Genomic DNA, 22612 nt, shown 5'->3' on the forward strand with positions numbered 1-22612 from the left:
CGAGATGGACAGTTGTCACTCAGGCTGCCTGCCCTGGAGTGTCCCACTTGGATGCACCAGCTCTGGCAGGTCTTCCTATAACTCCTGTCCCCCACTGTTACCGGCACCCTGTCTCTACCCTGGCCCACAAACTCAGGCTCAGCCCCACAGCACACACCCAGGGGGTGCAGGGGGGTATCTCAAGGGGGCAGGCACTGCCTGGGCATCACATAAGCCTCAGGTCAGGCAGGGATGGCAAAAAAACTTTTATCCACCTTGCCACCTCACCCCAACCCACCATCTGCTGGCACATCCCTTCCTGAAATCTGTCCCTTCCATGGAATGTGGGGTCACCCCAGTTGCTTCTGCCCCTTTCCCAAAGCCAGTGCCCACTCCACAGTGCAAGGGCTCACTCACCCTGCAGCAGGTAGTCTTCGAAGAGCATGGCTGTGTCCCCCACCAGCTCCAGTGGCCCCCCTGCAGGTGTCTCCCGGCCTCAGCCTCGCTTGCACCACCCTGTACTTTGCACGGGGCGGCCGCACTCTGCTCTGCACTGCTCTTATCTCCCAGCTGTGCTCAAAGCAGCAGCTCCAGTGGCACAACACGGTCTCCTTGTTGCCCCTGGGCTCCCTGGGCCCGCTCCACCGTTGGTGCAAGGTCTGACACCCCTCATGTGGAATTTAATGACCTCCCGTGCTGGCCCTGGCCGAGCACGTGCCCTCACAGCATCTCTGGGGGAAGGGAACACAAAATGGGAGTGTAAAGGGGTGCAGAACAGGTAAAAAGCACAAGTTGTGTTTGATGCCACATTTTATTGTGCACACTCGCTCAAAACTCCAGCTTTGAGGCTTGGCCAAGCTTTGTGGAGGATTTTGTGTGCTTCAGTCACCCGAGAGAGAAGCAGCACCCAGGAAAAGCTGCTTGGCTGGATCCAGCCCCTTTGGAGACATGCAGGTGGTGGATGAGCAGGGAGCAAAGCCAAGCATAGAAATTCCTGTAGTGCCTTAGGGCTGGGACCAGCTGTGCTCACGCACTGGCCAAGGTAAACCCAGCTGTGTCTTCTCCAGTGGTGCTGAGGTGAGAGTTATTAAACCAAATCCTCCCATGGCTGCTGCTTGTGCCATGAGCACTGGGACCATGGGGATGAGGTGCCATGTCCAGTCCCCTGCACACCAATGCTGCTCCACGCCTCCCTCTGCCAGCGCCCCGGGCAGCCCCGCTGCCCTCTCCAGCCCTGCTAGATGCCAGCCAGGACAGTTTATCTCCTGCGCCCGAGGCGGGCCATCAGCTCGGCATTGGCAGCCGCCTTGGCCTGCAGTTCCTTCTCTCTGGCCAGGTCGAGCAGGATTTTCAGTAAGTGAGTGTGGACATCGAGTGACAGGGACACCTTCCTCCCCTTTTTCCTGGGAGCCGCTCTCTTGGTGGCTGGGCTCATCAGCCAGGGCAGTGCTTGTCTTTCTGATCCCTCTAGCAGAGGCAGGCTGGCTTCGTCTGGATGAGACCCTGCCCCAGAGCCATCGTCACCCCTCCTCATGTTGGAGGGATCTGGCAGCATCTTGTTATGGCTGGTGCTTTCCTGCCTCATCAGCTTCCCTCCATCCACAGTCTGGGGGGCTGGCGGGAGCCACTCACGGCTCGGTCCCTTCCAGGCTCTTGCTGGTGTTCCCAGGAGCACCAGGAAGGAGAGCAGCATGGCCGGGGGTGCCTGCGGGGAGCACGTGGCTTGGCATCACCCCCATCACCCTGCCACGGCCCCACAGCCCCCCTGGCAGGACACGTCCCCACCAGGGTGTCACCCACAGAGCCCCTCCACTCCCTGCACCAGCTGGTGGGGCTTCACCCTCCTTTCAGGAGCCCTTCATTATTCCACCCTGATTTTAACCCTCTTGAACAGAATGGGGAGTTTTGGGGAGGCTGAAGGGGAAATGGGAAGCAAATCACCTGGCTGTCCTTGTCCTTTCACACAGCCCCTGGCCAGATGCTAGCCATGCCCTCAATTTCACACCCTTCATACCTTTGTCACCCAGGGAAGGAGACAATCCTGCTCAGGAGGGTGCCTGCCAGGGTACTGTGGCTGCTCCCCAACCCATTCCTGCCCTTTGGCTAGGGAAATGCCTGGGGTTTCAGGGCTGGGCGGGCAGTGGAGCTTTCTTCCTCCCACGCCTCCCCTGGCAGATGCCATTCCCCACTGCGTTGCTGGGCTCTTTGGGGCAAAAGCCACCCACCAAGGAGGGACACGAGCCACTTGGACTAAAATACACAGCATAGTGATGGCGCTGGGGTGACGGGGCAGGAGACTGGCCACAGGTCCTGAGTTGTGTCAAGCTTCAGCAACTTTCTCCACCCCATCCCTGGTCACAGGGAGGGCCCCAGGGATTGCAGGATGCTGTGCTACAGGGTGGGGGTCAGGGTGCTGGGATGTGGGGTGGGGGTCAGAGCAGGTGCACGGACACTGCTGCACAAATCCTGCTATATAGCTGCCTCTCTCCAAAATCAGTCACCCAGCAGAGTATCTCTGGGGTGAAACCCTTTGGAGAGTACCAGAATAGTCAGCCAGAGGTGGTTAACTCACTGCAAAATTAGGAATGAAAAGCATCTAACCCCCTGCAACCTATTGCCCACTAAAAGCCCCTGAAAAGCACCACTGAGGGCACAGCCTCACCATTTGCAGCAGGTCCTCGTCCCCTCGATGTTCAGGCAGTGCTCCCAGGGTGCAGGGACCACAAGCTGGGCATTTGCTCTGCTCCCTGCCAAGCCCTGGCTCTTATCCTGTCCCAGCTCCACCTCTGACCCGCAGAGGGGGTGACGGTGACAGGGGGAAGGTGGGGGGGGTGGTGTGTGGAAATGTTTTTAATACATTTTGCCTAATGGCAGATGAAATCATCCCAGGATGTGGGTGGGTGTGTGCCCCCTTGCAGCTCCACCAGCTGCATTTGGAGGGGGTTCCGGGAACCTGGGACAGCTCAGTTGTTTCATGTTTGACTTGCAAGATGTTTTTTCTCCATCTAATTAGGCCTCCCTGCTCCTGTCAGGCTTGGTAATCACTTAAGGGAGGGAGAGAACATGCATACTGCTGGGACCATGGGCAGACCTCTGGGCATTGTGCCTCACAAGGCCCCTGGACAGCTCCTGGTACCAGTTTGGCACCGTGTCCTGACAGACTCCCTGGCCATGTGGAGGACATATCTAGAGACATGTCACCTCCTGCTGTGCCAAACCCAAGCACTGCTTTGGCCACTGGATTGCAGGACACCAGTGGCTTGCAGCTCACCTTAATGCATTCCAACTGGGACACCAGTGGTTTGCAGGCACCTGCACCAGCAGCCTGTAGGCATTGCTGTGGGGTGAGCCCCATATACAAGGGTTTGGCTCCAAAGTTCCCCCCTTAGGGAGTGTGGGAGCACTCCAAGGCTCTTGGGCTGGGTGGGCACTGCATGGGGTGAGTTGTGGGTGCTCAGCCCCAGGGGCTGGCCAGGGCCAGGAGTCAGGGTGCCCAGGGTTCAGACCACTGGTCTGCCCACCCCCGTGGTCTGAACCGATGGGTGACCCATCTTATGCCACCCTCCCCAGGACAGCAGAGAACAGAAATAATGCCAGCTTTGTTCCTCCTCCCAGGAACAGCCAGGAACTCACACCCAGAAGCCAAAATTAGCTGGCAGCACTGATTCACACAGTACATCATGCAGCACCACAGACCCACGTGCTGACACGTCAGGGCCTGGACAGGGGGTCACGGCCTGGCTTGCATCAGCTGGGCACGTGCTGGGCACAGGGATGGGGCACTGGGCAGCTGGAAGGGGAGAGGAACCCCAGCCAGCACTGCCAGCAGTGGGCAGCTGAAAGGGCAGCCCAGCTGGGGGGGTCAGGGACCATGCCTGAGTCAAGAGCTGCCCCCAAACTCCACAGCATCTCCAGCAACACGCCAAGAAGTGTGACATCTCCCTGTGAGCACAGCTTTAATACACACCCCCCCTGCATTGGTACACATAGTCATTTGCTGTATATAGATACACACAGAGAACAGCAGTACGTGTGGGGCCACAAAGCCCACCCGGCAGCCCTGGGGCTCTGGGGCAGTGAAGGGCACGTCCCTACTCAGCCCTGGGGATGGGGGGAGGCAGGGGCTGCAACATCACTTTCACAAAGCCTTTGAGAGTAACTGTGGGTGAGCAGGAACCTCTTCTAACATAGCACCATCCTCAGGGTTTCCCTGACAGGCCAGGGGGTGCAGGTGAGATCCCCCAGATTAAGGCCAGAAGTGCTGCTGGCAGGCGTGTGAGCTGGAGGGTTGCACATGGCAAGAGACTCCAGTCTCCCCACAGGTCATTGCCAAACCATCACAGCCACAAAAGGGGAACTGGGCCCTAGTTGAGGTTAAGGTGAAATTTATTCAGATGGAGCTCATTGCAGGTGGGGGTGAGGGATGTTGTGCAGGGAGGCACTGCCTGGTACAAGGATGTGGGCAGCTCTCCAGCAGGGAGCGAAGAACAGAGAGGGAGTCTGGGGGTCTATGGGGGGCAGGAAAGGATACAAGGCTATTATGGGAGGGGAGGGAGCCCAACTATGCCAAGTCCTACCTCTGCTTCCAGAGAGAGGGAACAGGGCTAAGAACCATTCTGTTGGCAACAAATAATTTAAAAATCAAACTGAGAACGGCCCAGTGGGAAAGGGGGTTCAGAGGCTTGGTGGGAGGCAGTTTCCCATTTGACATAAATTTCACCTTAATGACAATAAACTGATATGAAATGAAAAACCCACGAGCAGCATAAAGACAGGTTAGAAATAGCACCAGGTTCCTGCTGGGGCTGGTGGGTACATGGCTGCTGCCACCATGGGCAGCCCAGCCCCGGCCAGGGCAGCAGCTGGGCCCCAGTTCCAGGCAGCCCTGCCTGCCCAGACACTGCCTGCACCTACACCTTTGGCTGCCCTCCCACCTTGCTGCCGGCACTGCCACGGGAATCTGTGGAGAGAAGCAAGGTGCTGTCAGAGCTGAGGCGGGGGACCAGCACTGTCCCCCCAGCTCTGCGTTGCTGAGCCCACGGCACAAGGTGGAGATGCTGCTGGTGCCAGTAGCTGTGCCAAGCTCTGCCTACCTGCCCCTGGGCGCTGCCCACAGTGCAGCTCACACTCCTCCTTGCTGTCGAAGCGGTTGAGGTTGCCCTGGCAGCCGCTGTAGACGAAGGGCCGGCACTCGGTGACTCTTTGGTTGTAGTACCACCGCAGGGTGTAGCGCTGGCACTGCCCCTCGTCCAGCGGCAGCCTGCAGGGCTCAGCTGTGGGGCAAGCAGCTGGTGAGGGCAGGCAGGGGCTGGCAGCACACCGGCGGTGGAGGCTGCCAGACCCACGTGGCAGAGGAGGGGAAACCCCAGAAGGGCAAGACTGAGCATGGGAAGGGTTTGGCTGGAGGAGACTCTCTATGCTCTGCCCAAGTGCTGGAATCGAGGGCAGGAGACACCACTCTGGGCAAGCTGTACCCCGGGACAGCTCTCAACAAAGAGCTGGGAGGTAGGTGGTGTGGGGACATGATGGCCACAGCACCCCTTGAAAGGATTATAGAGAGACTTTCCAAAGGCTGCTGCCACTGGGGCTTCCCTGATCTCCTGGGGCCTTTGGCATCCATCCTGTGGCTTATGACCAGAGCACAGGAAACCCGGCAGGGCAGCAGGTCCCACCAGCCCAGAACACCACCCATAACTGCTGGTGACAGGGATAGAGCACAAGGTCTGCATGGTGTAGGCAGCACAGTGATAGGAAAGGTGCAACCCTCCCAAGTACCAGTGAGAGGGCAGGAAATCCCAAATCCCCCCATACAGGTGGCACAGGAGCCCACTGCCCAGCTGGATGTGAAGACACCACCCAAGCCAAACCTGGGGCAGCTCCATGGTTTCCCCCAGTAGCTTAGCTCTCAGTACCAGGTGAGTGCAGGGAAGCTCACCATCCACTGTGGGCTGCTCCAAGCTGTCCATCTCTGGGACCTCATCGTAGTCATCCTCCTCTCCATCCATGCTGTCATATGTGAGGTCATCATTGTCGAGCACGATCTGCCTGTCCTGCCCTGGGAGACAGCACCACACATGAGCAGTCCTCACCACACACATGGAGCACAGAAAAAGGGGGACAAGGACTAAAAGCACACGGATGACACACCCTCATCCTCCTCAGTGTGTGACAACTTCAGCACAGGGACTATGTGAGCGCTGCCAGCAAGGAATGGCTGAGTGGAGAAGGACCCTGTGAAGGGGATATGGGCATCAGGGAAAAAGCAAAGGAGTCTGGGCTGCTTTCCCCTTATTTCCCAAGGGAAAACCACCCCTTTCAGGTATGGAGCAGTCTAGCACTACCCAACCCTGTTGCAGCCTGACAGGGTACGTGAACAGGGATGGTGGACCTGGAGATACCCCCTCCTCTCTCTGCACCACAGATCAGGGCTGCCATGGGGGCTTCTGGAGGAGGGACAGGCAGGGGAGGCCGAGAGAGACAGCACCCACTTGGAGCCCAGCAGGATAGGGACAGGGGAGGGCACAGGGAGGCACACGTGCCCATGTCACCAGATCTCACAGATCCTCCAGACTCTCCATCACCTGTTTGGTCATGCTCTTTCTCCTGGCGGACGATTCTTCCTACTCCCTGGGCAGAGTGGAAGCTGCTCCTGGCCTGAGCCCCCCAGCCTCCTTGGAGAGAAAGCACCCTCCTCATCCCAGCCCACCCCTTGCCTCTGGCCCTCCAATCCCACTCCTCCAGCCTACCCTTCCCTCCAGCACTGCTGAGCCCTGCAAGACCCCTGCCCCAGTTCTGACACCCAAGAATAGATGGGATACAGTTCCTGTGATCCCCTCAGTTGACCAGACCCTGGCAGGACCCAGACCCCACTGGCACCATCCTGAGCCAGCTGTCCCTGGGGATCCCTGTGCCATCACTTCTGCCACACACCATCCTTTCTCCCTGTGCAGGGTCCTACACTGATGCAGACCCTTACTGAAGGGTCATGGAGGGTGCCAGCCACCTCCAGCTCCCCAAAACCAGCGGCACACCTGGGTGCCAGGGCTCCTTTTGTGCCACATGTGTAGGGCAGGGGGATAGGAAGGAAGAGCTGCAACCTGAGTGCTCACGTGAATCCTGGTGCCGTGGGAAGTGGCCACCACAGGCTGTAGGAGAGACAGGATGGGGGTCAGGGGCAGCAGGTCCAGACCCCCAGCCCCAGGGCAGCAGCAGGGGATGCTCACCACAGTGCTGGCTCATCTCCTGCCTGACGAAGGCACGGATCTCCTCCTCCTGCCGGGCACATGAAGGGGCAAGGGTAGTAATGGGGGATGGTGCAATTCAAGACCCCCCTTTCCCCAGGGTCTAGCAGAGCACTGAGGTGAGGGCAGCCCCTACATCAGTGGCAGTGGGATGGATCCAGCACCCCTTCTCACCCCAGTGACCTGAATGCCACCAGCCTATGCTGTCTCCCTTCTGGCTCCTTACCGTCATGCCTGGCTCCCCCTTCTCCCCACGGAGCCCGTGGGTGCCAGGACTGCCCTGGGGACAGCAGAAAGGAGGTGGGAAGCTGGCCCTGGCTGGAGCTCATCCAGGCAGGGCCAGGCACCCACACACTTACCTGCTCCCCTCTCTCGCCAGGGATGCCAGGCATGCCACGTGCTCCTGGCACTGACTGCCCAGGGGGGCCTCTCTCCCCCTGCAAAGGACACGTGCTCAGGATCTGGCTGCTGGGTGCTGGAGTCTCTCTGCTCTCCCCAGCACCATGCAGGTGCTCCTTTCCCCACGCCTGCACCCCAGGGATACCAGTGCAGGTGGGCATGGGGACAGGTCCAGCTCAACTCAAGGACAAACAGGGTTGCAGACTCCTCCCCTCAGACTCCATCCCCTGGGCAGGGGGACACAAGGGAGGAACCCAAAGCTAGCAAGCTGGCAGGGCAGGACAGAGCTGGGACATGACTCCAGATGCCACCCACCCCTCACCCACTAAGGGGACTGGGCCCTCCCATCCTCACAGCCCCAGATGGGACCAGTCACCTGTGGTGAGGACTTACCTTCTGGCCCTGCATGCCCTCAGGACCTCGTGGGCCGACGCTCCCTGAGGGCCCGGGGGGACCAGGAGCACCGTCACTGCCCCGGGGACCAGGGCCACCCATAACACCCGGGGCACCCTGGAGGAGAACAGAGGGTGAGGCCAGGGGTGTCAGAGCCCCCAGCTTCAGAGCAGATGCCATGGGCATCCTCTGACCGCACAGCTGGGCATCCCTGAAAAACCAGCACTGGTGCCTTCTTATAAAGAGCAGGGAATTGTTGTCATTCATTGTTTAGTGACATAATTTAGAGCAGCACTGAATGACTCTTCTGGGAGCATCAGGCATATGCTTCCAACTAAGGCTGTATCCTGGTACAAGCAATGTGGTGCAATGCATCCCATCCCTTTCCAGCCTGCTCACCCGGTCTCCTTTCTCCCCCTGGTCTCCTTTGGCTCCCTGCTGCCCATCAAATCCCCGGTCACCCTGCAAAGAGGAAGGGACAGGCAGCAGGGGACACACGGTGGGGGGGCAGGCAGCGAGGGGATGAAGTGCCAGCACAGCTTTTCCCAGCACTGCTGTAACCTACCTTGGGTCCCATGAGCCCTTCTTTTCCAGGAATGCCTGGTGGTCCTGACAGACCCAGTTCTCCCTGGGGGACAAAGCAGATGTCCATCAGCCACCAGCCATGCTTTCCTGTCCCACTCTGGTGTCAGCGTGGTGCTTACCGGCTCGCCTTTCCTCCCTGGCAGTCCTGAGCGCCCTGGGATCCCTGGCTCTCCCTACAGCAGGCAGGAGAGAGGCAGGGCAGTCAGTCCTTCACCCCTCAGTGCTCACCCCAGAGCCACAGGCAGAGGAGGGGATGTCTGGCCGCAGCCATCTCCCCACTCCGCTGGCTGATGGAGGGGATGCAAAGGGCCACAGCCTCCAGGCACCATCCAGGCTCCTGCAGCACCCTACAGGCACTCACTCACCTTCTCGCCCTTGTCCCCATTGAGGCCACAGGCGCCTTTCATGCCCCGGTCACCCTGCAAGCATGGGAAGTCAGAGCCATGCCAAGCCAGGACTAGTCCTGGCCAGGAGAGCACTGACAGCCAGGGAAGCCAACTCACCTTGAGGCCACGCATGCCCAGGGGTCCCATGTCCCCCTTCTCCCCCCGGCCCCCGGGGATCCCATCGCGGCCAGGCTGACCCTGTGAGAGAGCACACAGCGTGACCAGGGTCTGCTCCTGCCCTGCAGTGGGGTGCCAGAGGCACAAAGACACAGCTCCTCACCGGCTCGCCAGGCTCTCCCGGCGCTCCAACCTCTCCCTGGGGAAGGCAAAGGCATCAGTCAGGGCAGGTGCTGGTGCCACCAGCATCCCTCAGTGGAGGGGCTGCACAGCTTCGTACCTTCTGCCCGCTAGGGCCACGTGCCCCAGGGAAACCCATGGAGCCCTTCTCTCCTTGTTCACCCCTCGTGCCCTGCAAGCAGAAACCCAGATCAGCACAGGGCAGGAGGGAGAGCTCCAGCCACTGCATGGCCACAGCACAGCCACGGTCACCTCCAAGGTCTGGCAGGTCCCCTTGCACCATGTCCCTGCTAGCACCAGCACACAGGGCACAGGGATGCCATCGTGCCCTGCTTCTTCTGTCCCTTGCCCTGTCAATAGCCCTCCATGATCCCCAACCCAGCAGCTCCCAGCCCTGCACAAGTTCCCCCCAGTCCTGTACCTTCTCTCCGAGCATGCCTTGCTCTCCCTTGTCCCCCTTGTCCCCTTCTGTGCCCTTCAGGCCACGCTCTCCCTGCAAAGGAGGAAACACACGGAGGGGTCAGGGAATGAGAAGAAGCTCAGACACACATCAGGGAGAGAGACTCCCGTGGGAGGAGGAATATGGGGGTTGTAAGGGGGGCTGAAGGAGAGGGAACAATATGCTCTGCAAGGGAGTGTCCCCCAGCAGGAAAAAGCTCCTCCAGCTCTTCCCGGAGGGACAGGAAGGATGGGGAGAGGGAGGATAGGGACAGCTCTCACCGGCTCCCCCTTGCTGCCCCGTGCTCCAGGCGGTCCCTCCACCACCACAGTATCGCCCTGTACACCCAAAGCAGAGAGAGAGGTGGGGGTGAGAAGGGGGGCCAGGGCTGCTGCCTGCCTTCCCATTGCCCCCCACCCCAAGGACTCACCTTGTCGCCTTTGGGTCCTGGGGCCCCAAGGTCTCCCTGTGAGGATGAGGTGAGATGCTGCAGAGATGCACAGCAGGGAGCAGGCAGCACCTCCCTGGACACCCCAGTACCTGGAGGTGCATCATTCTCCCCCCAGCTCCTCAGCCTGCAGAGTCCCTTACCTTGTCCCCACGCTCCCCACGGTTCCCAGGCACGCCCTGAGGGGGAGCAGAGAGGTGTGGTCAGGAAGGGGCCCGGATCGGGGTGCAGCTGAGGAAGAGGGGTACTTACTGCAGGCCCACGATCCCCTTCTGGCCCTGGGCGCCCATCCTCACCCTGCAAGAAGGAAGGGATACGAGAAGGGGGTTTTAGGATGGGGGCACCCCAGCATCACCCCACCCCAGGGACAGCTGCAGCTCTGGCTCAGAGACCTGTCAGGGCTGGCACCGTGAGCCTTCCTGTCGCCAGCTGTGGGGACATGGGGGGGACTGTGGCAGTACCTACCCGTGGTCCTGGGTCACCACGTTCACCTCTGGCTCCTGGCAGCCCGGCCCCTGGAGCACCCTGCCAGAAGAAGGCAAGAACTCACCCCCATCCTCACTGCCCACAGCTCCTGCCAGCCCTGCCAGGTACCCCCCATGCCAGAGGACACCCCACAGTCCCCACCACCTCTCTGGTTGCCTGGCGCACAGGAGGCTCCCATGTGCCACCATCCAGAGTGGGCTCAGCACCCTCAGGGGTGAGGGGGCTGCAGGGACACTCCACAAGAGAAGCAGCCTCCCACCTCTCATGCTATAGGGCTGCCCCTGGTCCTACCTTGTCACCCTTCAGGCCAGGGGCCCCTTGTATGCCCTAAAAGAAAGCAGAAGGGTGAGCAAGCCACAGGAGGAAAGCAATGCCAGACACCCTGCAAAACATCGCTGAGAGTCCCACCGTGGTACTGCACACTCCAGCAACAGCCTGCCCCAGGGGCCAGGGAGGTGCCAGCTGGTCCCTGTCAGCCTGTCTGAGCCAGCAGGGAAGCCAGGGCAGAGCCCACATGCCCAGGAATGCTGTGGCACCATACTCACGGCCGGCCCTGGGGGCCCCACAGGTCCCGGTGGTCCAGCGGCGCCATCCCTGCCTGGAAAGCCAATCAAACCCTGGCAGGGAGAAAGCAGGGAATGGGCAGAGGCTGTGGCTGGGAAGCAATGGGCTTGCAGGGACCTCGCTGACACTGCACAAGGGCCCAGGGTCGCAGGACCAGTGATGCCGTGTTCTGTTGTAGTCTTTACCCTCTCTCCTGGGGGACCTGGAGGGCCAGGTTGTCCATTGTCCCCTCTCAGGCCTGGCTGTCCTGGCATCCCGACAGTGCCTGCTAAGCCTGGGGGTCCTGGTAATCCTGGCAAGCCAGTGTCACCCTGAAGTAGGGACGTAAAAGATTAAGCTCCTCAGGAGTGTGCTTTTCCTTCAGCCAGCCAAGCTAGAGCATCACTGGGGCATTAGGGACATGATCAGAGCCAGGGTGACGTGGGGACAGGGGTTACCTTCAAACCTGGAGGCCCATCCTGTCCTGGTGGTCCCTGTGCACCGACACCCACTGATCCCTGCAAGGTGACAGAGAGTGTGTGGCACATCACATGGCTGGTGGGCACAGGGGTGCCAGGGCCATCATGCCACCCAGAGCATCCCCCAGGGTGGGGGATCCTCCTGGGAGCAGGGGACACGTACCTTCTCCCCTTTGGCTCCAGAGGATCCCTTGGCTCCCTGTGAAGACACCAAGCCCCCAGGAAGACCTGGGCAGTAGGTGGCAGGGGCACAGATCCCAGCCCCCACCAGCATCCACTGTCCTCAATATCCACCCACCACCCCAATATGCCTCCTACTCACATCTTCCCCAGGATCTCCTGGCTCTCCAAGCCTTCCCGGCTCCCCCTGGCAGGGAAAAACAAGTAAAAAGAAGATGTGTGGGATTATGAGCTGGGGGAGCAGCTGCAGCTGGATCCCCACACTGTGGCCAAGCAGCCAGGGAGCTGGGGACCACACAGCCCCTCCCCACTGACCCCCAGAGCAGCGCTCACCTTCTCACCCTTGGGGCCTGGCAAGCCTCGGTCACCCTTGGAGCCCTGTCAGGGACAGCAATGTTAGGGGAGAGGGGCAGCCACGGGGCTGGCTTGCCCCTCAGAAGGTGGTGGGAGGGAATAAGGTTAATGGTAGGAAAAGGCTAATGAGGGGAGATGAGGGTAATGGGAGTGTCAAGGTTTGTGGGGTGACTCACGGGCTCTCCCAGCAGCACACCCTCCAGCAGTGCTGGCTCACCCTGCAGGGGACACACGGGGGCTCAGATGTGCCCACTGCAGATGCCAGCGCCCAGCAGACCCTTGCCCACCCCAGCCTGGCTCCTTACCTTCTCTCCCTTGGCTCCAGGGGGGCCAGCGATGGCCTGGGGCAGAGGACAGAGTGGGCAGGTGAGCAGGGCTGCATGGGGATGCTCCCCCTCATCCTGAACAAGGCATCTCGTGATGCCTTGAGAGCTCTGCACTCACCTGCCCTGGGGCTCCAGCATCCCCTGGCTCTCCCTTGGGACCAGCAGGCCCCGAAGGTCCCGGTAAGCCCTGGCACAAGTGGCACAGCCCTCAGCCTTAGCTGCAGACAAGCCAGGCTGAGCTGTGTGAGGGTCCCCCTGGGATGGGGCAGGGTGAGCACCAACGTACCATCTTCCCAGGCACTCCTGCCTCGCCGTCCTTCCCTGGCACACCATCCCTGCCCGGCACGCCTGGCTTCCCGCTCTCCCCCTGCAGGCAGTGAGAGTGGGGGTGGGGTGTGGGGGCCCTACAGCCCCCCAGGCAGCCCCAAGCACCCACACTGATGGCAGCCAGATGTGGGGGCAACACACTCACCACTTGTCCCGGCAGCCCAGGGACACCCGGTGGGCCCTGCAATGGAGACATGAGCAGAAATCAAGCAGCATCCCAGGCACCACGAACAGCCAAGGGGTGGGTTTGGGGTGCTGCAAATACCTACCCCTGGGCCGGGGGGGCCAAGGGGTCCTGGCAGGCCCATGTTGCCCTGGGGGCCAGGCAAGCCCTGCAATGGAAACAGACACATCAGAGAGGGGATGGAACAGCCAGGACCTTGGCTGCCCCTGTGGGAAGATGTGTTGGGGTGGGACTGGCTGATTTTGGGGAGGCTGGATGGTTTTGGGCAGCCAGGTGGGCACAAGCATGGAGGGTATGAGTACTCACACGGATGCTGGAGCCAGGTTCCCCCGGATCACCCTGGGAAGAACATGCTGCATCAGCCCCACCACCCCAATGGACCAGCTACTTTGGTCACAGACATATCTTCATAGCTGGATCCAGGGGGGGTTCCAGCCAAATGTCTCTCCCTCCAGCCCAAAACTTCCTGAAATGTGGTCCTCCCTCCAGTCCCCAAATCTGGCAAGGCACCCTTTCCTTCTGCCAGGCTGGACACGGCAATGCTGATGCAGATGCCAACACCACTGGCTTACCTTGGCACCAGCCGGGCCCTGGGTCCCTGGTGGGCCAGTGCTGCCCTGCAGGGGACAAGGGGACATTATTGGGGTGGTGCTTGCTGGTGGCACAGAACAGGGAGGGGGCAGCAGGACCACTCAGTCCTAGCAGTGCCACCGCACCTCTGCTCTGTGGGGGAATGCCCACCCTGGCTGACATCGCCCTTGCATGACAGTCCCCTGCACGTGGTGCAAGGTGGCTCCTTACCGGAGGTCCTGGGGGTCCTGGGTCTCCCTGATTGCCCTGAAGGGAGGAAGAAATGGGATCACTGCAGAAGTGGGTTTTCCCCAGTGGGAGCAGGGGGTGTCCCCAGGGAGAGCAGACCCAGACAGTGCCAGCAGCTCTTGTAAGCACCAAGTAAGACAAGCCTGGACAGGTCCTGCTAAGATGCAGAGGGCCAAGGACCCAGCCCAGCAGCAGGGTGACCCCCACGGTTTCACCAAGCATTCACAGCCAGGAGCCCCCGGCTGTGTGCTGAGGTGGTGGGGCACAGGGACATGGGAGACACACAGACACCTACCGGGCGTCCCAGCACGCCAGGAAAGCCTGGCAAGCCCTGCAAAGAACCACATCAGAGTCAGTGGACAAGGGAAAACCCAGCACCTCCACACAGCCCTGCCTGCCCCCCAGGGATGCTCCCCATTCCCAGTGTGTGGTACCCAGCCAGGGCACTCAGGAGGGGCAGGAACAGGAAGAGATATGGGGAGAAGGAGGTGAATGAGGCATAAACGCTCCTGCTGGTGCTGGTGGTGGCTAGTGTGAGACCACAGGAGCTCCCGCAGTCCCAGCCTGCATCTCTCCATCATGTCCCTACTCACCGGCTTCCCCTCGGGGCCTGCCAGCCCTCTCTCACCCGGGAGACCCTGGAGCAAAGGATGGAGACAGGGATGGGATCAGTGCCAGGCAGGGTCCGGGTCAGCGCCAGGCAGGGGAGCAGTGCGGTACTCACGGGGTTGCCATCCCTGCCCTTCTCGCCAGGCTCCCCTCGGTCACCCCTCAAGCCACCTTCACCCTGCAGTGGGGACAGGCACAGGGTCACAAGATAGGCAGGGACCTTCCCATGACCTCCCAGGGCCTGCCAAGGGGTGTGCCTAGCAGTGCCCTCACCCAGGGCTTTTGACATGGGACACTTAGAACCTCAGACCTTATCTCCTTTGGGTCCCCGCTCGCCCTCAGCTCCTGGCTCACCCTGTGTTGGGAAGAAGACAGATGCCATCAGCCCTTGCTGCCCCCCTGCCCCACCACCATCCTCAGCCCCAGCTCATGATGTTGCCCCAGCTCAGCTGTCTCGGCTGCCCTTCTCCTTTCAGACCAGCCACACACCTTGGCTCCTTTGGGTCCGATGGGGCCGCGTTCGCCTGGGAGGCCCATCAGGCTGCCCTCCACCACGTCCACCTGTGGGCAGGGCACAGTCAGGGCCAGCACCCTGGGGACCTCAGGAAGGGCTCCTCAGGGGCAAAGCCCTCCCCAGGCCCCTGAGCCAAGGAAGTGGATGTGGCCATTCATCCCCAGAGGGGCAGACTGGCACCTTGATGATGGTCCCCAGCAGCAGCCATCACCACCTACCTTGGGCCCTGGGGGCCCTGGGGGTCCAGGCAAGCCATCCCTTCCCTGAGAAGGGCAGAGAAATAGGTTGAGTGTCAAAGGGCATGGGAGAGATGGGAGAGCAGGGCCTTCCTGGTATGGCCACTCCTGGCCTCCACAGGGCATCTGCCTGCCCCACAGAGAGCCCTGCATCCCCTCAAGAGTGGCACAAGACAAGAGGGGATGAGGGCACCATGTCCCTGTCCCAGCTCACCTGCTCACCTCGGTCGCCCTTCTCTCCTCGGTCACCCTGTGGAAACACCGTGGTGGCTGTCACGGGGCTATCCCCAAGCCCCTAGACCAGGTCCCCCAGACTTCACCTCGCACCTCCACACACACTCACCTTCTCTCCGGACCTCCCGGATTCCCCCAGCTCCCCAGCCCGGCCCGGCACCCCAGGAATGCCTGGCTTGCCAGGCTCCCCTGGCTGCCCAGGCGGGCCCTCGGGACCCCGCTCACCCACGGCCCGGCCCATGGGGCCCTGGGGGCCGGGGGTACCTGGGTCTCCCTTGTCACCTTTGGGTCCTCGCTCGCCAGGGAAGCCTAAGGAGCCCTGCAAAACAAAAGCTGCGCTGCCAGAGCCAGCCCTGAGGCGGGGCTGTGAGCCCTCCCCGAGCACCCCAGGGCTGAGCTGGCTGCATGAACCCCCAGCCAGCCCAGAAAACAGGAGTGGGGCAGTGTTGGGGGCTTGGCATCGAGCCTGGCTCCACTCACCTCTCGGCCTGGGGGCCCCCTTTCTCCTGGATCCCCCCGACTGCCCTTCTGGCCCCGCAGCCGCTCGACCACCGGCGGAAACGAGTCTGAGCTCCCATCGTAGGCACCCGTGAGCTCCTTCAGGGATGAAACCTGGGAGAGAGGAGAGAGCCACCAGTCAGAGCATAAGTGGAACCCAGCTACAGCAGCACTCCACAGTCCTGCTAACCCGTCCTAAATTGCTCAGATCCCCCACCACCTCCCATGCCCTCTTCCTGCTGCCATGTGTCAGGAAAAAGCCCCAGTCTGACAGCCAGGAAATACATACCTTGATGCCAAGTGCTTCCAGGCTACGTTCCACGTTCTGCAATAAAAAGACATTAAAAACAAAATAAGTTCCCACCACAGAGGCTGTGGATGGTTCTCTGTCCCTCAGGGCTCATGCTGCTGTTCCAGCACAGCAGGTCAGGGTAGGGACTCACCACTGTAGTCCCAGGGTCTCCACGGGCTCCAGGGTTGCCAGGTCGCCCCTAGGTTTAGAGAAAAAGAGGGAATGAGAAGATGTACACAGGTGCAGCAAGAGGGGTGAGCAGTGCTCACCCTTGGTAGGTTTCAGAGTTAACCCTTTGGTGCTGCCTGGGCAGGGGCTGTGGCTGTGGCTGGGGTGCTCGTAGCTTGTCAGGCTCGGTGCTGGGTACTCACCGGCTCCCCTCGCAGTCCAGGCTCCCCTGGGTCCCCCTGAAACACAGCAAAGGGATCAAGGGGAGCAGTCAGGCTGCCCAGCACCAACTGCAGCACCAGGGTCCAGCCCTGTTATCTTGGGGGTGGGGACTCCTGCCAGGGACTTATTCCCTCTGGCATGTGGTCCTCCCCAGACCTTTGCCTTGGGGGACTGGGGGGCAGGAGCACACTTACCTTTGGTCCAGCCACCCCACGGAGGCCTGGGGTGCCCTAGAAGACACGGAGGTGACACAATAGCACCCGGCCCCCATGGACACAGGGCAGTGCCCTGAGGGAGCCAGGGATGGGGGTCCTGCCTGCCTTGGAGCAGTCTGGACTCCAGGGCACCATGGGGGAGAACTACACACCTGGCCTGGGGGGCCAACCTGCCCTGGGACACCAGGAAGGCCAGGGGGCCCGAGGGGGCCTGGCACACCTCTGTCCCCCTGCTCGCCCTTGGCACCGCTGCGGCCCTGCCGAGAGAGCAGTGTCACTCCCAGAGTCTGGGACCCAGGTCTGTGCCTGATGGGGCATGTACCCAGCACCCCCATCACACACTCCTCTTTGGGGACTACTCACCTCTCTCCCAGGTAGTCCTGCATCACCTTTGTCTCCCTAACCAGGAGAGAAAGGAGTTGGAGGGATGCTGGCATGCCCCAAAATGGTGCTCCTGCTCCGGGCAGGGTGGAGCCACCGGGCTTGTGGGTTTCACATGGGGACGACACAGGAACTATCTGTGGGTCACCTCCTTACCTTTCTCCCATCCTCTCCTGGTGTCCCATCTTCTCCCTGGGAACAAAGGCTGCCTGTCAACTATCTCAGCATGGGTACAAACCCGAGGATGGCTCAGAGCATGGGGGTTCTTTGCCACATCCTCCCCTTATGTTGTACTGGGATCACCATCCCTCAGCATCCTGGGAGAGCCCCAAAGTCAAGCCCTGTTTCCCCTACTCACATTCTTGCCATTCAGGCCAGGTTTGCCATCCTCACCGGGTTTGCCCTGGGAGGAAAAGGAAGGCAGTGAGGGAGCCCCCCAGGCTCTCCACCAGCCAGAGGCACCAGCAGCCAGGGGTGCCTGGGCCCCACTGGACCCTCAAGGTGCATGGAAGGGGGAGCTGGGCTCAGGGCGAGCCCCACCAGACAGATCCAGCTGAGATCCACAGAGGGCATGGGACCCTAGGATGTGTCCCTAGGGTGCAGGGTGGCTGGTACTTACAGGCACGCCAGGTGGTCCCAGGGGACCCACAGGGCCAGGTGGTCCCTGCTCCCCACGCAGCCCAGGCAGCCCCTGTAGGGAAAGGAGATGGTGGGAGCACAAGGCAGCAGGGCACCCATCTGCCACAGCCAGCCCTGGGAGCAGGGAGTGTGACTGGCAGTGGCACTCTGCTGGGGACAGGGGAGGGTCTTGCTGCTCTGCCCTGGACCAAGAAGCATGGGACAGGACACTGGTCCTTTGCAAGCCTGATGGCCAAGCTGGAACACAACCTAAACCCGCCCTCTCCAGAGGTACTTACATCCCGGCCAGGATCTCCCTGCTTTCCCGGGTCCCCCTGCAGACAAGGAGGAGGTGAGGACAGGGACATTCCCATCCTGCCAAAGGCCCCCCCTCCAGAGCATCCCCAGCCTGGAGCAGAGGGTATCCAGGGGCACAGCTCCTCCCACCCCATCATCCCTCTGTCCCACAGCTCCCACCCGTGGCACCCAGGCACAGACATTCCCCCCACCTGGGACCACACTCACCCGCAGCCCAGCAGGCCCTGGGGGCCCAGGTTTGCCTTCCAGCCCATTGCGGCCATCCAGGCCTGGTGGGCCACGGTCCCCCTGTAAGAGAGCAGGGAAGGATGGTTGGAGCTTTGGGGTGGGATGGGAGTGCTGTGGGGAAGCCCTCAGCCCCCAGTCCTCTCACCTTCTCTCCTGGCAGGCCTCGGTCCCCAGGGTCACCCTACGGGCCAGAAGAGAAGTGAGCCTCATGTCCCATTAACATGAGCTGCACAGGGCACGGGTGCCCCATTCAGACCCCCATGGGAAAGGGGACACTTACCCGTGTGCCAGGGGGGCCACGGGGGCCCTCCACACCCTGCAAGAAAGAGACACGCTCAGCAGTGGGGCATGGGGGGAAAGGAGGGCATCCTGGGTGCTCAGCAGGCAGTCCCTGCACACCAGGACCCCCGGCTCTCCTGCAGAGCATCACCCATCACGCTGCCCCAGTGCCTCCCACACCAGGGACCCAGCACCTACCCTCTCTCCAGGCAGTCCAGGGGAGCCGGCATCACCCCGGGCCCCCTTGGCACCGTCCTCGCCCGGGTCCCCAGGGTCGCCCTGCCAGGGAAGGGCACGCTGGTCAGAGGGTACTGTGCTCTACCAAGCCTGTGCCAGAGTACACAGTGCTGGTGCTGTGTGGTTTAGGGCTGGGGTGAGAGGAATGGTCTCAAAATAAGAGGGACAGGCTAAAAAAGACGTGTCTGGGCTCAGTGCAGCTCCCACTGGGGGAGTGGGGGCCAGAGTGTGGTTGCAGAAGAAAGGCACCGAGCAGCACTGCTGAGCCAGGAGGCAGCTTGGCCACAGCTGGGACCACAGTGCCGCCCAGCACAGGGCACACCCGTGGCCAAAACTGTCCTGAGCCTAAGCTGGGCTGTAAAAGCAGAATGCCCAGAGTGTTGGGTTCTGCCACAGGACCCCTGTGGGGCTGGGGAGCCAGGAGCATGCCAGTTCCTTTGGAAACCTCAGTCCTACAGTGCCTCCTCCCATTACAGGGCATGAGTGTCAGCCCCTGTGCTCCCCATGTGCCTCTCAGTCGTGGTGCACATCAGCTGCACGTGGCAGAGGCATTTTTGGGCAGGGATCAACAATGATGCCAGTGGCCAGCAGAGGGTATCCCACCAGCAGCATCCCAAGGACTCGTTCATTACCTTCTCACCCTTTCCCCCCACTCCTCCGAGCCCAACATCGACCTGTGAGGCAGAAAGGAGCTGTTGGAGCACACGGGGCTGGACAGCAGCCCATGGGCAGGAAGAGGGAGGCAGAACTTACAGTTCGTCCTGGGGGTCCGGGAGGCCCCTGAAAGAAGGGCAAGGGAAGCAGATTAAGGGGAGCTGGCGCAGCCCTGGGGAGGGCACAGCTAGCTCTGGGGTGGGGGGGCCACATGTGGCCCTGCCATCACTCACTGGGTCCCCACGGTCACCCTTGCTCCCTGGTGCTCCAGGGCTGCCCTGCAGGAAAGAGGGATGGAGTCAGAGAGGGAGGGAATGGGGGACCCGTGGGGTGTGGGTCCTGTGGGATGGGGGGGGTACCCCTGGGGTAAGGGTGGGTGTGGGGCAGTGAGGTGTGAGAGGTGGTGGGTGTCCATGGAGCAGTGGGCACATACAAGGGGCTACTTACATTCCTGCCTTCAGGTCCTGGGTCCCCCAAGTCACCCTTCTCCCCAGGGGGGCCACGGTAGCCAGGAAGGCCCTGGATGGAGGGCAAAGGGAAGATGTGCATTAGCAGGAGCCACCCCGAGGCCATGAGTCTCTCCTGTGCCAGGGTGCCCAGCAGCCCTGCACTTACCCGGGGACCCCTGTCACCAGGCTTGCCAGGCAGACCCGCTTCACCCTGTGGGGAAAGAGGGGGTGAGTGGGGGGCAGTAGGATCAGAGGCAGTGGGAAGAGGGGCAGTGGTCCTGGGGACCCTCACTTACCGGGGTGCCTTCGTCACCTTTCTCTCCTCGCTCTCCCTGAGGCACAAATCAGTGGGCACCGGCCAAGAGAGAAAGGTACAAGTCACCAGCATCCCCCTGCTCCCTGCCAGCCCCCCACCTCCTCAGGGCCACGGTGCCCCACAGCCCCTTGTGCCACACTACCTCCTTGCCTCGCAGCCCGATCTGCCCAGGGGTGCCCGCTCGGCCCGGCTCCCCCTTCTCCCCTGGCTCTCCTGGGTCACCCTAGGCAAGGGAAGGGGCAACAGTCAGGGCAGAGTCTGGACAGCTGGGGAGAGAAGGGGCACAGGCTGCAGGAGCAGCCCCTCTAGAGCCAGACAGACAGACAGATGGATGGACATATGAATGGAAGGGCACTGACATCACCTTTGGGCCACTCCTGCCTGGGAGGCCAACGATACCCTGGTTGTTGGAGAGGAAGAGCAGGTGTCACTGGGAACCTCGGTGACCCCTTGCCAGGGGAGGGACCAGGGCCATGAGCTGCTGCCCCCAGGGTGCCCCCAGACTCACCCGATCGCCCTGCTCGCCTTTGGGGCCAGCTGGCCCTGGGATGCTCAGGCCAGGGGGGCCCTAGACATGAAAGGACATAGCATGGAACAACAGCACAGGCACCATGAGTCTGGGGAGGGCTGTGCCATGTGCCCTGTGCTTCCTATCCTCAAGGCGGTACTCACACGGGCACCTTTATCTCCTGTTTCACCCTTGGGGCCAGGAGGTCCTTCTGGTCCTGGGAAACCTCTGTCACCCTGGAGCAGACAAAATCAGCACCCCAAACCACCCATTTTTTTCCCCCACTGCAGCTATGGACCAGGCCTGGGACCAGGATGAGCCCAACTGTGCAATCCCCCTCCCCAGCCCACAGCCGTGCCCAGAGGGTGGAGGGCACAGCTGGGCCAGGGTTACCTTCTCTCCAGCACCAGCCACGCTGGGAGCCTGGAGGGGAAGCAGAGGAGACCATGCTGGGCACTGCCCATGGCTCCCTGTCCTGGGGCTGGGGCAGGCAGAGTTGGGCAGCGTCACTTACTGGCCTGCCAGGTGGTCCTGGATCACCCTGCAGAGAGACAGGTGTCACTGCCAGCCCCTTCCCTAACAGACCCCTGCCACCCCACTGGGACCCCACTTTGCCCTCACCTTCTCCCCCCGCGGGCCAGTCGGTCCTGGAGCTCCCTGTGGCAAGATTAGAGACCTCAGGGGGCTGGCAGAGCCTGGGAAGGTGCACCCAGGGCATGGCAGCTCCTGGATCCACACACCCACTACCCTGGCTCACCTCTCTGCCTGATGGCCCTGGGTGCCCTGGGGCTCCCATCTCACCCTGCAGGAGAGGAGGAAGAGGAAGGTGTGTGGGCATCCTGCCACCCCCTGCCAGGGTGGCTGCTCCAGGGCAGAATAGGCATCACTCCACCATGCCACAGCTGCCCCAGTGCACCTACCTTCTCACCCCCTGGGCCTGGCACACCACGGTCTCCCTGCAGAGCAAAGCAGAGGAGGCTTTCAGGGAGCCTTCCTCCCTCTCCATCACACTGCCCCCACCCCACGCACTGCCCCAGAGCTCTTCACGAGTCAGTCCTTAATCCCATCCAAGACCACTGGGTTGTGACAGCCATCCCCAGGCATTGCCACCGCCAGGTCTCAGGGACACCAGGACCGGCCAATGCCAGTCTGCTTTGGCACCCTCTCACCTTCTCGCCCGTCTCTCCCAGCTCGCCCGGTGCCCCACGGTCTCCCTGGTATAGGAGAAACGAAGGGTCAGGGGCAGCAGGACCTTTGGGGGACATCCTGGGTCCTGGCACAGAACCCAGAACCCCCTTCTCTCTGCCAAAGGCATGGCAAGAGCATCTCTTCGGTCCCTGCACCGCTCACCTTCCTGCCCTGCTCCCCCGGTGGTCCCCGAGGACCCTGCAGAGGAGAATGGAGACATTGTCACCTTTGGTGTGACAAGGCAAATGCCCAGGCTGTTCAAAGCAGGAGTGCCCTCGGGGTTTGGCTCTTGGCATGGCCAGCTCCTGCCTGCCTTACCTTCTCTCAGGAAACTCACCCTGTCTCCTGGGTCTCCGGGGCGGCCAGGTGGCCCTGGGAAACCTTCTGTGCCATCACCCTGGGGATTTGGAAAGGTGACAGCCATGCTCATGACATGGGGATGCCCATTAGATGGGAATCCTCACTGGAGAGTGGTGTGAGGTCCAGCCTCAGTGGGGAGCATTCCTGCCACCTTCTTACCTTCTCTCCCTTCAGACCAGGGGGCCCAGCAGGTCCCCGAGGCCCGGGGTCCCCAGGCAGGCCC

The 22612-nt window shown here is 61.6% G+C and overlaps 1 protein-coding gene across 2 annotated transcripts in view; it reads right to left on the reverse strand.

Moving 5' to 3' along the window:
• Positions 1–3918: 3918 nt before the first annotated feature.
• Positions 3919–22612, reverse strand: part of COL7A1 (collagen type VII alpha 1 chain) — a 30928-nt gene continuing 12234 nt past the window's right edge. The window contains exons 40-120 of one of the 2 annotated variants that reach the window (XM_053953448.1): positions 22549–22611; positions 22367–22426; positions 22192–22227; positions 22011–22055; positions 21762–21797; positions 21599–21643; positions 21463–21498; positions 21356–21382; positions 21235–21264; positions 21006–21077; positions 20842–20901; positions 20698–20733; positions 20476–20556; positions 20314–20349; positions 20184–20228; positions 20016–20087; positions 19802–19846; positions 19668–19694; positions 19547–19588; positions 18876–18956; positions 18679–18714; positions 18544–18579; positions 18378–18458; positions 18152–18187; positions 17854–17925; positions 17593–17637; positions 17391–17426; positions 17217–17252; positions 17006–17110; positions 16833–16868; positions 16620–16655; positions 16400–16447; positions 16246–16281; positions 15939–16070; positions 15568–15777; positions 15439–15474; positions 15207–15251; positions 14964–15035; positions 14785–14829; positions 14590–14652; positions 14459–14503; positions 14161–14196; positions 13848–13883; positions 13619–13663; positions 13353–13385; positions 13132–13194; positions 13008–13043; positions 12822–12902; positions 12654–12722; positions 12515–12550; positions 12386–12427; positions 12189–12233; positions 11998–12042; positions 11839–11874; positions 11655–11714; positions 11403–11528; positions 11199–11270; positions 10945–10980; positions 10633–10692; positions 10420–10464; positions 10311–10346; positions 10150–10185; positions 10001–10057; positions 9702–9773; positions 9381–9452; positions 9264–9299; positions 9101–9181; positions 8963–9016; positions 8717–8770; positions 8578–8640; positions 8412–8474; positions 8013–8129; positions 7580–7657; positions 7447–7500; positions 7203–7251; positions 7089–7124; positions 6561–6650; positions 6127–6210; positions 5915–6034; positions 5073–5252; positions 3919–4939 (exon numbers count right to left, since the gene is read on the reverse strand). In XM_053953448.1, the coding sequence (XP_053809423.1) occupies positions 4890–4939; positions 5073–5252; positions 5915–6034; positions 6127–6210; positions 6561–6650; positions 7089–7124; positions 7203–7251; positions 7447–7500; positions 7580–7657; positions 8013–8129; positions 8412–8474; positions 8578–8640; positions 8717–8770; positions 8963–9016; positions 9101–9181; positions 9264–9299; positions 9381–9452; positions 9702–9773; positions 10001–10057; positions 10150–10185; positions 10311–10346; positions 10420–10464; positions 10633–10692; positions 10945–10980; positions 11199–11270; positions 11403–11528; positions 11655–11714; positions 11839–11874; positions 11998–12042; positions 12189–12233; positions 12386–12427; positions 12515–12550; positions 12654–12722; positions 12822–12902; positions 13008–13043; positions 13132–13194; positions 13353–13385; positions 13619–13663; positions 13848–13883; positions 14161–14196; positions 14459–14503; positions 14590–14652; positions 14785–14829; positions 14964–15035; positions 15207–15251; positions 15439–15474; positions 15568–15777; positions 15939–16070; positions 16246–16281; positions 16400–16447; positions 16620–16655; positions 16833–16868; positions 17006–17110; positions 17217–17252; positions 17391–17426; positions 17593–17637; positions 17854–17925; positions 18152–18187; positions 18378–18458; positions 18544–18579; positions 18679–18714; positions 18876–18956; positions 19547–19588; positions 19668–19694; positions 19802–19846; positions 20016–20087; positions 20184–20228; positions 20314–20349; positions 20476–20556; positions 20698–20733; positions 20842–20901; positions 21006–21077; positions 21235–21264; positions 21356–21382; positions 21463–21498; positions 21599–21643; positions 21762–21797; positions 22011–22055; positions 22192–22227; positions 22367–22426; positions 22549–22611 (4746 nt within the window). In that variant the 3' untranslated portion in view covers positions 3919–4889. Of the gene's footprint in view, positions 4940–5072; positions 5253–5914; positions 6035–6126; positions 6211–6560; positions 6651–7010; positions 7125–7202; positions 7252–7446; positions 7501–7579; positions 7658–8012; positions 8130–8411; positions 8475–8577; positions 8641–8716; positions 8771–8962; positions 9017–9100; positions 9182–9263; positions 9300–9380; positions 9453–9701; positions 9774–10000; positions 10058–10149; positions 10186–10310; positions 10347–10419; positions 10465–10632; positions 10693–10944; positions 10981–11198; positions 11271–11402; positions 11529–11654; positions 11715–11838; positions 11875–11997; positions 12043–12188; positions 12234–12385; positions 12428–12514; positions 12551–12653; positions 12723–12821; positions 12903–13007; positions 13044–13131; positions 13195–13352; positions 13386–13618; positions 13664–13847; positions 13884–14160; positions 14197–14458; positions 14504–14589; positions 14653–14784; positions 14830–14963; positions 15036–15206; positions 15252–15438; positions 15475–15567; positions 15778–15938; positions 16071–16245; positions 16282–16399; positions 16448–16619; positions 16656–16832; positions 16869–17005; positions 17111–17216; positions 17253–17390; positions 17427–17592; positions 17638–17853; positions 17926–18151; positions 18188–18377; positions 18459–18543; positions 18580–18678; positions 18715–18875; positions 18957–19546; positions 19589–19667; positions 19695–19801; positions 19847–20015; positions 20088–20183; positions 20229–20313; positions 20350–20475; positions 20557–20697; positions 20734–20841; positions 20902–21005; positions 21078–21234; positions 21265–21355; positions 21383–21462; positions 21499–21598; positions 21644–21761; positions 21798–22010; positions 22056–22191; positions 22228–22366; positions 22427–22548; position 22612 lie in introns of both variants that reach the window. The other variant, XM_053953447.1, reaches the window with a different exon arrangement.

This window comes from Vidua chalybeata, chromosome 12, assembly GCF_026979565.1.
Source record: "Vidua chalybeata isolate OUT-0048 chromosome 12, bVidCha1 merged haplotype, whole genome shotgun sequence".
NCBI lineage: Eukaryota > Metazoa > Chordata > Aves > Passeriformes > Viduidae > Vidua > Vidua chalybeata.